Source organism: Bactrocera tryoni, chromosome 5, assembly GCF_016617805.1.
Source record: "Bactrocera tryoni isolate S06 chromosome 5, CSIRO_BtryS06_freeze2, whole genome shotgun sequence".
In the NCBI taxonomy this organism is placed as follows: Eukaryota; Metazoa; Arthropoda; class Insecta; order Diptera; family Tephritidae; genus Bactrocera; species Bactrocera tryoni.
In genome coordinates this window covers 11341075-11353458 of record NC_052503.1, presented here as the reverse complement: position 1 = coordinate 11353458, position 12384 = coordinate 11341075, and the positions used below count along the sequence as shown (strand labels likewise).

At 35.6% G+C, this 12384-nt stretch overlaps 3 protein-coding genes across 3 annotated transcripts; 2 read left to right on the top strand and 1 right to left on the bottom strand.

The window, feature by feature from the left end:
• Positions 1–1588: 1588 nt before the first annotated feature.
• On the top strand, positions 1589–3701 carry LOC120776970 (brachyurin-like). The gene is made up of 4 exons (XM_040108063.1): positions 1589–1887; positions 1960–2135; positions 2195–2293; positions 3360–3701. Exons 1-4 carry the CDS (start codon positions 1589–1591, stop codon positions 3665–3667), a joined length of 882 nt encoding a protein of 293 aa, XP_039963997.1. The 3' UTR covers positions 3668–3701.
• A 934-nt stretch (positions 3702–4635) lies between these two features.
• LOC120778909 (brachyurin-like) lies at positions 4636–5759 on the top strand. The gene is made up of 4 exons (XM_040110956.1): positions 4636–4931; positions 5008–5183; positions 5246–5344; positions 5423–5759. The coding sequence occupies exons 1-4, from the start codon at positions 4636–4638 to the stop codon at positions 5731–5733; spliced, it is 882 nt and encodes a 293-aa protein (XP_039966890.1). The 3' UTR covers positions 5734–5759.
• A 3732-nt stretch (positions 5760–9491) lies between these two features.
• Positions 9492–10581, bottom strand: LOC120778910 (brachyurin-like). The gene is made up of 4 exons (XM_040110957.1): positions 10286–10581; positions 10042–10217; positions 9881–9979; positions 9492–9802 (listed from the first exon to the last, which is right to left on the bottom strand). The coding sequence occupies exons 1-4, from the start codon at positions 10579–10581 to the stop codon at positions 9492–9494; spliced, it is 882 nt and encodes a 293-aa protein (XP_039966891.1).
• Positions 10582–12384: the final 1803 nt, after the last annotated feature.

Here is a 12384-nt window from a genome sequence, read left to right as displayed (position 1 = left end):
TCGCATTGATGTGGTAAATAAGCAAAACTGTTGATTCTGGTTCATGAATAACATGTAGTATTTTGTTAGTAATAATAACATGATGTTTCATTGTGGTCTTTCAATAAACAAGCTAAAAAAAGGTAACAAACTTTGCTAAAAGCTTTTACACAAAAGCTCATTGAAATGTTCTATCAAAGTGACTTAAAAAATTAACAAAAAAATGGAAAGTAATAAGAAAACGACGCGCATTTATTTAAGGACTTCTGAGACAAAGTCCCTCATTGAAGTTTGGGGCCAAGATCCCTACGCTGCTAAACAATTTAACAAAAAGACATAGGTAAGTAAGCACCACTTCATTTATAAAAATATTCTCATTTAAATCTTGTAAATCTAAGATTTTTTAGGCACGAAAAACGTTAAATTGGTCCTAATGGTGGAACAACGCATTGCTTTCTGCGTTAATAAGTAAATAAAGATATTATATTTATAAAGACTTTGTGCATTTATATGACACTTGAAAACTATTATACCAAAGGGTAATAATGTTAGTCATCAATGCATTTCTTATAGTAATTCCACTGTTGTTTGTAACACCTACGGAAATGCTTCTTTGGGGCTGCTGCCTTGTACTTGGATCTCTGCTTGCTGAATCCAACACTGATTGATGTTATCATTTCTGTTGTTGCAAATATTATGCATACAACGTAAAAACAACTTTTATTATTGTGTTCACATTTTTAGCTTCCAAAATGTAGTAATAAAATTGGGTAAGACTACTAATATACATAAGTTGATAAGATACCAAATTTTATTGTTATCCATTCAGTTCTTTTCTATAATGAATGTTGAGTTGCTTCGCAATTTTTTTTTAGTTCAACGTTATGCAACACTTCAAAGTATCTCCCCGCCTTTGATCTTTTCAAATTGCGAGAGTATAAAATGTTCGGTTGCACCCCAGCTTAGACCTCCCTTACTTGTTTTATTTTATTATTACTAATTTTTCTGTAACAAGAAGTTTTAAATATTAAGTGGATTTTCCTTCAAAGCGAGTTGGCAGCCCATGTAACAGATATAACTCACACTTTGCAAGAAATAAGCACACTTTTAGGCGCAAATTATAGCAAATGTTTGCTCATTACGTTTTATGCATATGTGTGTGTTACGTTGCATGTACGTAAGCAAATTTACGTCTTTTATTTCTGTTTTGCTTAGAGATTGTGAATATACGTATTTATTTTTCTAAATCGAATAGGTTTGCCATGCTGTTAGGATTAAATACTTTTTTCTCACTGAGCTGAATCTTTAACAACATACGACCCGATTTAATGTGAATTTTTTCATGTGCACACACATGCACACCTCTAATTTTAACATAATAACCGTTATAAAATTTTATATGCTAGTTAAAAAAGGTGATATCAAATGGACTACCGATAAATGGAACTCGAGGTGAGACTATAAAAATGTTTTATCGCCACACAATATATCCATACATAATATATATGTAGGTAGGTATATAATCTATTTATTCGATAAAAGTTGATAATTATTAAAAAAAATAATATAAACGCAAAATTTGCTTGAAATTAGCGACAGTTCACCTAAAATGACTTTCCCAACTGTATTTACTGTTATTTGTGCGATTACCGCTGCAGCTACTTCAGCCAGCCAATTGAATTGGTCGACCGTTGTGCGTCCACAAGCGAATCCTACCGATGCGTTTCGACCGAAATTACACACGGAGAGCTTTAGTGAACGCATCACTAACGGAGAATTAGCTGGACGTGCACAAATTCCATATCAGGCGGGTTTGTTGTTTTATACAACTTTAGGGAGTGTTTGGTGTGGCGGATCAATCATCTCAGATCGTTGGATTATCACCGCGGCTCATTGCGCGGACGAGTTGTAAGATCTATATTTGACTAGTAAGAGTGTTAGTTTGTTGTTCAAGTTTCCTTGCGATACTATTTAATACAGAATCGGTGGTGTTGATGTTTACGTGGGTGCACTAAATAGAACAGATCACAATGAAACAGGTCAACATATAATTTTCGTTTCAAAGAAACATATTGTTGTGCATGAGAACTATGATGAAATCGAGCTAACAAATGATGTTGCATTGATTAAGCTGCCGGTGCCACTGGAGTTCACCGGTAGGTATTTACGTGACTTATTAACAATGCCTAACCAAAGTGAATTTTCAATGTTTTAGAGTTCATTCAACCAGTCAAACTTCCGAAGGGTGACGAAGCTAATGAAACTTTCGAAAATGAAACGGTCATAGTGTCCGGTTGGGGTAGAATCTCCGATGGTAAATATTAAACTATGTTATGTATTTAATAAGTAAATAATATGCACATTATCACTGAACTTATCTGAAAGAGAACCGGCAAGCTAATCGATTAATTTTATATGTTTAGGTTTCTAACTGTCTCATATTACTTTACAGTCTCATAAAAGATTACACAGCCCGACAAAATTACAAAAAAATGTTGCTTCTTTGAAGCTTTGCTCTAGTTTTAATGATAAAGCTTTTTTATTTATTTTTTTTCGGGTCATAAGTTAAGTTGAGGGTATAAAAAAGCTATATCATGAAAACTAGAGCTGACGGTGACAAACTGATTACAGATTTGAATTCAGCGCACCCAAATTAACTAGAATCAGTTGATAAATTCAAAGAAGCAAATTGAGTGTTGGCCTGGTTATCGACCCCAACCAGCGGCTCTGTTTTGGAGCGGCATTCGCTGGATTGTTCAACAGTTTCAACGTCATATTACTCGTATTAAATCCACGTCTCAGCAAGAGTAATGGTGCTTTTGTTGAATGTAGGGTCTTTAGCTACATTTTAAAGCATCTTTTTTAACAATTTCCTAGACGAAATTCTATTATCCGTATAAACACAAAATTTCAGCGAACTCGTTTTTAATTTTTTTTCGTGGTAAAAATCGCCAGACAAACTAAACCTAAACCAGCAACTGGCAAACACAACTGACTATGAAAATCGAACTTAATACATACATAAAATCCAATAAAAATACATGCATAATTTTTGTGCGTCCGGGTTATTTTTGATCAGACGGAATTGCAATACCGGCTTAGCGGTTTAATTGAGAAATAACTGATATACTACTCTTCTCCTACAATTATCCCCCAAACATTCAAGTTTTTATAATTGCCTTAAGAAAATCAAAACTTGACTCTCACGGAAAGCTTTACAAAGAATAAAGTTACTAGATTTGGAAACTTTGCAGTGGTCAAAAAAGCTGGAGAGAAAAGAGCACTGAAACTATTATGATACCATTTTATCCGTTTTTTAATAACACAAAAGTAAATAATTAGTCTTATATACTGAATAAATTTCATTCTTTCATGCTCAGACGATTACGAACTTACCGATATTCTACGCTGGATTGATGCGCCGGTAATTAGCAACAGTGAGTGCAGTTCATGGATTTATGGCTCCATTGAATCAACAAATATTTGCATCGGCACTATTGATCTCAAGTCAACATGTAATGGTGATGCCGGCGGTCCTCTGGTTTTAGCGCAAGATCCAACCCTTATTGGCGTAGCCACCTTTAATATAATCTACAGCTGTGAGATTGGTGGACCAGCTCCTTTTACGCGAGTAACTTCGTATCTCGACTGGATAGAAGCTAAAAATGGAGTTTCGAAAAACCAATAACGAGTTTTTGATAGATGTATGTTAAGAAAATAAGTAATCCCTTGTAATATTAGTTATATAGAATAACTGTAAACATTTTAACTGTATTCTTCGTTGGTTTATTTTTGCTGCATAATAAATCGGTCCCGTAATTTATGATAGAAGGGTGTATACTGCTAATTGTTTAGGTATTTGTTTATGCTTCGTCGAATCTGTGTCCATAAATAATCTGAAGCTGTAGCTAAAAGTACTCAAAAGCCCTCTGCATGCTCTTCCAATTTCCAGCTCTGTTACTTACAGTTTAATTACACATATGCTGCTAGTCCTTTAAGTTTCTGGCTTCTACCTAAATTCTACTAGAGCTACATTAAATTATTTGCTCTCAGCAAAGTTCATATTGCCCAAGTTATTAGGGTTTCAGCGACAGAAACAGAACGCCAATTGTTTGTCGTTGGATAGCTTCTGGCCAAATCGTGATCGGTATTAGCCACCTCAACGACATTGTGAAAGGCTCAAGAGGCTCTTGACATCAAGAAGAGGTGATGTTTCAACTGTCCAGGGGACTGTGTAAGCTAAAAGTGTTTTAGTAATCGATCGCAATCGAAATATTTACTACTATTGGTCTCAAGTAAACAGTTATTTCCCACGGTTATATAAATTTGGGATTTCCTTCCTTTTTGTACAAGAATGATTTGACGACAACGTAATTTCCTATTACTCGTATACCGATACATATGCAGTTGTCAAGTACTTATAAAAACAACAATAATCATCAATTAAATCGTTTAATTTTCGGAACACACACCGATATTTACAACAAAATTTGAATTCATTACCTTAAACCTTAGAGTTGGATGCATAAATTATTATTTATCTTATCGAGGGCCTTTACAACCGCTGCAAGTACTCGCCGACTTAGCATACTTCTGAAGTATAAAAGCGAACGCGCTAAAGACTTTGCCAGTGTTTCTTTCAATTCAACATAGAAGATGAAGCTAGTAATTGCCTTAGTTGTTTGCTTTTTTGGCAGCGTGATCGCTTCCACCGATAAAGTGGATTGGACTAATGTACCACCATTGGATGTGGATCCTAAACTCCCATATCATCCACGCATGAGCCTCGATGGACCCACAGGACGTATTACCAACGGTCAAGTAGCTGCTCAAAAACAATTCCCCTATCAAGCCGGTTTGAGATTGTACGTCCCCGGTGGTGCTGCATGGTGTGGTGGCAGTGTGATCTCTGATCGTTGGATTCTGACGGCTGCGCATTGCACTGACAATTTGTAAGTAATTGTGCTCCGAAACTGTTCTGCCTCTCTGCTATAATGTTAACACATTCCAAATTTCCTAATTTCCTAGGACTACTGGCGTTGATGTGTACTTGGGCACTTGGGATCGCACAGACCCTACCGAAAAGAATCAACAGATCATTTTCGTTTCTAAAAAGAATGTTATTGTGCATGAAAATTGGGATGAAGACACGATTACCAATGATATTTCGCTCATTAAACTGCCAGTACCAATTGAATTCAACGGTTCGTAACCACCCAACAAATTTTTATCTACAACTAATTGTTATAAATTTTGAAAATCTTAGATTACATTCAACCAATTGCCTTGCCCAAAAAGTCAGCCAGCTACGACAGCTACGTTGACAAGTCAGTGATCGCCTCTGGATGGGGAAGAATTTCCGATTGTAAGTTAAGCAAATAGTTAATTTTTTTAAACCTAAATTTTTGTCCATAACTTTTCAACTTTTTTGAATTATTTACAGCTGCTACGTCAGTCACCGACTTATTGCGTTGGATTGAAGTCCCAGTAATGTCGAACAGAGGATGCAACATTTGGTTCCTTGGTTCCGTTAAATCCACAAACATTTGCATCAAGACAACTGGCGGTATCTCAACTTGCAACGGCGACTCCGGCGGTCCATTGGTGTACAATGATGGTGAGAGCACTATTTTGGTTGGTGCCACTTCCTTTGGTTTTGGTTTGGGATGTGAGGTTGGATGGCCAGGTGTGTTCACACGCATCACATCCTACTTGGATTGGATCGAAGAAAAGTCCGGTGTTGCATATTACTAAATGAAAATACAATAAATTGTTTAATAATATTTACATACTTGGTATTATTTATTACTTTCCTTTGATTATTATTTACACACATACAGTGGATAATATACATAATAATAATACCCAACGAATAACCTTCTCCCGCCCAACCGACGCGAGGGACTAAATCCGCAAACAAAATTTTCGAAAGTCAAAATTAAGAATTATTACTTTTATTTGATGAACTTAACTCAATGTCAATATTAGAGTAGGACCAAAAGGCCATAAATCTTCCAAAAGTCATCAAGTAGAAGTCGGGGAAAAAAATGTTAGAACACGTAGCTGAAGACTCTACATTAAATAAACGCATCATTACTCGTGACGAGACGTGGTTTTAATAAAATGACGTTGAAACAGTCCAACAGTCTAGCGTATGGTGCACCGAAAAATGAGCAGAAGGATCGATAATGTATTATGAGATTTCAAAGTATTATGAGACAGTAAGAACTAGTACTTTCTTTGCAAACATACATAATCTTACAAAATACAAGTATATTTTTAACGTTTCTTGTACATGAATTGATGATCGCAAATTAATCGGAAATTATACTTAATTATTAGGTGAGAATGTTAATATAATCTCAGTAAACTAAATATTGTTGCATTTGATTCGTTTTTCGAAATAACATACGACTCTAGGACAGGTTAGTATTCAAGGCTTAATAGTTTCGCTACCACCAATTTGTTATGCTTAAGATTTGTAAATAATATAAATAAATTAAAACAAAATAACTTACCAAGGGAGACGGGGTAGCCATTATTGCATTTTTTAATCAAAATTTTTGTAATTTTTCTTTTTACTTTTATTATTAAAATGTTTTTATTTTTAAAATGTTTTTCTCTTTCTTATTCATCAGAATGACTTGCAATTTTCCGCATTGTACAGTGAAAGTTGAGTCCGACCTTTTTGTTTCAGGCAGGATCTTTGATTCAATTCCCCCTCCCAACATTGACTTAATTAATCCTTCTTCAGTCTTCGTGTTTTAAGATCGACGTATCTGTTCTTGACAGCTCATTCTGGCCACCTGATGTATTTGTGCGCGATATCGAGCATAAACGTAGTTGTACCGCTATATTCTTCTTCTTTACTGACGCAGAAACCACTTACGCGGTTATAGCCTAGTCATTTCTTCTTTTTGCAATGTGACCCCAATTGGATATTCCAAGCGAAGCCCGGTCCTTCTCCATCTAGTCATTCTAAGTCTTTCCAATTTAGTGGAGGTCTTCCTTTGCTTCCCACGGCGGGTACTGCGTCCAATACTCTCGGAAGACGTGAGCTGCTTGAACATATTAAAGAATTGTTTTTGGTTATTCCCAAGTGAATGGCGATCAGAGAACTTTCCCCACTTGCGTCAACTTCTACACATAAATTTTTGCTAAAATACCAAAAAACCGTTGATACAAAAAACTGATTAATTATTAACAATATGTTAGAGGTCCTTATACAAAACTATTTAAATTGTATTTATATGGCTATAATTGTAATTTTAGAATCATCGCTTTCACAGAAACTTGGCTAAAGCTCCACATTTTTGATAATCTTTAGATATGACCGGCTGAGCAGAATAGGAGGTGGTGTCCTCATTGATGTACCTTCTTTAATTGCATCTGAAGAAATCGATGTTGCTCGTGCAGACTTCACTGAGTTTAAGTGCATTCGAATTTGCGTTAATGGTGCTCATATTTACTTAACTTTGTCATATATACCGCCTCAATCGGACTTATCAGTATATATAGCATTCTCCTTTACTAAATAATATGTTCTCCTTGGCTTATAATGGTTTTGGAAGATTTAAGTTTCATGGAAGTCTATTGTTGATTACATACTGTTAGTGCTCGCTTCCGTTTTAACGAGTTTTTAGATGAAAAGTCGGATTTGGGTCTTAACCAAATTAATTACAAGAAAGTTCGGTAAGTTCTTAGATCTGCTTTACGTTGACAACATTTCAATATTCTCTATTGTTCGATGAGATCGTTAAGTTCTGCATGAGGAATCTTATCATCCTGCTTCGAAAATTAATATCGAAATCATAGCCAACTTACTTGATAATAATATACAGGACCTTTGTTTTTGGTTCAACTTTGCGAAAGCTAATTTTAAGAAAATTAATTGCGAACTTTTTAAAGTAACTTGGCCACATTTCAGTGGCAATATTAGGGCAATTCAGAAACTGGTGCAAATGGTCTTGCATCTTTGCAATTGCAAATTGGCGAGTATATTTTTGCTTTTACACTAAAATAAACCAACACTGGTTTGCAAATTATCAGTTGCTGTCAAAAACTAAAATATTGTAATCAAAGAGAAGAAATTGAACAAACCAGTATGAATAAAATAAGGCTAAAACACGAAAAGACGAATAAAAAGTGGAGCGAAATGGAAATCCAGAGTATACTGAATTTCTTGCAGGAAGCTCCAGAAGTAAAAGTGAAATTTGTGCTATGTGTCTCATAAAAATATTTCTTACCTTCAATGCCCATAATTTCTTTCGAAAATTTTGTTTACAAACAATGTTTTTCTTCAGCGATCTTCTGTGAATTAATGGTCTTTGCAAGGGTTGCACAGCAACCACAAAAAAGATGTTCATTGCTGATGGTAAATATTTGACTTGCCTTACTGAATTTAGTGTCTCCCGTTTTAATGAAACTATTTTAAATTTATTTGAAGGATATGTTCCGAAATGTGTTGCTGGTTTCGTTACTGACTATTTAAAATATTCTAAATTGCGGCGACAATTTGCTGAACTTAACAAAATATGTTATAATAATTGCAAAAACAAAGTAATAAATAATACCATATGTAATCCAAAATTGTTCTATGGTTTCGTCAACTCCAAACGCAAGATTTCGAATTATCGGTCGGCTATGAAATATAAGTCTACAATGTCCATTGACAATCACATAATTTCCAATTTGTTTACTGAATTCCTTAAGTCCAATTACTCTTCAAACTCTCCTAAAAATGTTCCGTATCAACATAAGTTATGTCTGATTTCTGTAATGCACCTACCATTTTCGAAGCAGATTTCTCATATCAGTTAAATATAATAAAACAATTATTTAATTATGACCCACATATGATTCCTCCATGCTTGCTTAAAAAAACAAGTTAATACAATCTCTTAAACAAGGCTTATTTCCATCAACAAGGAAAGAGATATTTATATTTCCCTAGCGCAAGAGTGGATTTAGGTCTTCCATTGAAAACTATAGGGGAATACAGAAGTTTTCAACAATACCTAAACATTTTGAAGTAATAACAGACGAAATAACCTTCTCGATTTTTCCACTAATTTCTTCTTTTCAGTATATCTACAGTAATAATTTGCTATAATTTGTAACACATGTATCACGATTTCAATTCTCATCACAGCACATTTGATCTAACAGACACAATCTTTACCATTGAAAATAATTTTATCTACTTTTAAGATATAACATTTAAAAATAATTTATTTATTTTTAACTTATTCTTAATTTTGACTGTTGAAAATTTTGTTTCTGTAGTTGGGCAGCTTAAGATCGCAACGCGTTTTTATCTTATCTTTTACGATTCGGCTAATTCCACTTGTTTGCGGATTTAGCCCCTCGCGTTGGTTTGGGGGGAGGAGGGTAATCCTTGGGTGTTACTATTAAGTATATTATCTACTCTGTATGTGTAAATAATAATCAAAGGAAAGTAATAAATAATACTAAGTGTGTAAATATTTTTAAACAATTTATTGTATTTTCATTTAGTAATATGCAACACCGGACTTTTCTTCGATCCAATCCAAGTAGGATGTGATGCGTGTGAACACACCTGGCCATCCTACCTCACATCCCAAACCAAAACCAAAGGAAGTGGCACCAACCAAAATAGTGCTCTCACCATCATTGGACACTAATGGACCGCCGGAGTCGCCGTTGCAAGTTGAGATACCGCCAGTTGTCTTGATGCAAATGTTTGTGGATTTAACGTTACCAAGGAACCAAATATTGCATCCTCTGTTCGACATTACTGGGACTTCAATCCAACGCAATAAGTCGGTGACTGACGTAGCAGCTGTAAATAATTCAAAAAAGTTGAAAAGTTAAGGACAAAAATTTAGGTTTAAAAAAACTAACTGTTTGCTTAACTTACAATCGGAAATTCTTCCCCATCCAGAGGCGATCACTGACTTGTCAACGTAGCTGTCGTAGCTGGCTGACTTTTTGGGCAAGGCAATTGGTTGAATGTAATCTAAGATTTTCAAAATTTATAACAATTAGTTGTAGATAAAAATTTGTTGCGTGGTTACGAACCGTTGAATTCAATTGGTATTGGCAGTTTAATGAGCGAAATATCATTGGTAATCGTGTCTTCATCCCAATTTTCATGCACAATAACATTCTTTTTAGAAACGAAAATGATCTGTTGATTCTTTTCGGTAGGGTCTGTGCGATCCCAAGTGCCCAAGTACACATCAACGCCAGTAGTCCTAGGAAATTTGGAATGTGTTAACATTATAACAGAGAGGCAGAACAGTTTCGGGGCTCATTTACTTACAAATTGTCAGTGCAATGCGCAGCCGTCAGAATCCAACGACCAGAGATCACACTGCCACCACACCATGCAGCACCACCGGGGACGTACAATCTCAAACCGGCTTGATAGGGGAATTGTTTTTGAGCAGCTACTTGACCGTTGGTAATACGTCCTGTGGGTCCATCGAGGCTCATGCGTGGATGATATGGGAGTTTAGGATCCACATCCAATGGTGGTACATTAGTCCAATCCACTTTATCGGTGGAAGCGATCACGCTGCCAAAATAGCAAACAACTAAGGCAATTACTAGCTTCATCTTCTATGTTGAATTGAAAGAAACACTGGCGAAGTCTTTAGCGCGTTCGCTTTTATACTTCAGAAGTATGCTAAGTCGGCGAGTACTTGCAGCGGTTGTAAAGGCCCTCGATAAGATAAATAATAATTTATGCATCCAACTCTAAGGTTTAAGGTAATGAATTCAAATTTTGTTGTAAATATCGGTGTGTGTTCCGAAAATTAAACGATTTAATTAATGATTATTGTTGTTTTTATAAGTACTTGACGACTGCATATGTACCGATATACGAGTAATATGGAAATTACGTTCTCGACACGTCATTCTTGTACAAAAAGGAAGGAAATCCCAAATTTATATAACCGTGGGAAATAACTGTTTACTTGAGACCAATAGTAGTAAATATTTCGATTGCGATCGATTACTAAAACACTTTTAGCTTACACAGTCCCCTGGACAGTTGAAACATCACCTCTTCTTGATGTCAAGAGCATCTTGAGCCTTTCACAATGTCGTTGAGGTGGCTAATACCGATATTGATTTGGCAAGAAGCTATCCAACGACGAACAATTGGCGTTCTGTGTCTGTCGTTGAAACCCTAATAACTTGGGCAATATGAACTTTGCTGAGAGCAAATAATTTAATGTAGCTCTAGTAGAATGTAGGTAGAAGCCAGAAACTTAAAGGACCAGCAGCATATATGTAATTAAACTGTAAGTAACAGAGCTGGAAATTGGAAGAGCATGCAGAGGGCTTTTGAGTACTTTTAGCTACAGGTTCAGATTATTTATGGACACAGATTCCACGAAGCATAAACAAATACCTAAACAATTAGCAGTATACACCCTTCTATCATAAATTACGGGACCGATTTATTATGCAGCAAAATGTTTACAGTTATTCTATATAACTAATATTTCAAGGGATTACTTATTTTCTTAACATACATCTATCAAATACTCGTTATTGGTTTTTCGAAACTCCAGTTTTAGCTTCTATCCAGTCGAGATAGGAAGTTACTCGCGTAAAAGGAGCTGGTCCACCAATCTCACAGCTGTAGATTATATTAAAGGTGGCCACGCCAATAAGTGTTGAGTCTTGCGCTAAAACCAGAGGCCCGCCGGCGTCACCATGACATGTTGACTTGTGATCAGTTGTGCCAATGCAAATATTTGTTGATTGAATGGAGCCATAAATCCATGAACTGCACTCACTGTTGCTAATTACCGGCGCATCAATCCAGCGTAGAATATCGGTAAGTTCGTAATCGTCTGAGCATGAAAGAATGAAATTTATTTAGTATATAAGACTGAATTATTTACTTATGTGTTATTAAAAAAACGGGTAAAATGGTATCATAATATGTAGTTTCAGTGCTCTTTTCTCTTCAGCTTTTTTGACCACTGCAAAGTTTCCAAATCTAGTAACTTTATTCTTTGTAAAGCTTTCCGTGAGAGTCAAGCTTTGATTTTCTTGAGGAAATTAAAAAAACTGGAATGTTTAAGGGATAATTGGAGGAGAAAAGTAAGATATCAGTTATTTCAAGAGTAAACCGTTAAGTCGGTATTGCAATTCCGTCTGATCAAAACTGACCCGGACCCACAAAAATTATTCGTAGATTTTTGTTGTCTCAAATATGCAATAGCCCTATGCAATCCCTACCGAGCACGAGTGCAGATATGACTATTGAAGAAAACAACCACGAGGAGATTTCATTCATTGGACGAAATATATGGAGTTGGATGTGTTGATGGTTGTATTGTTATGTTGGGCGATCGTGAAGCTGTGAGGGAAATACAAAAAGAAGCTACAAACGCTGAGAAG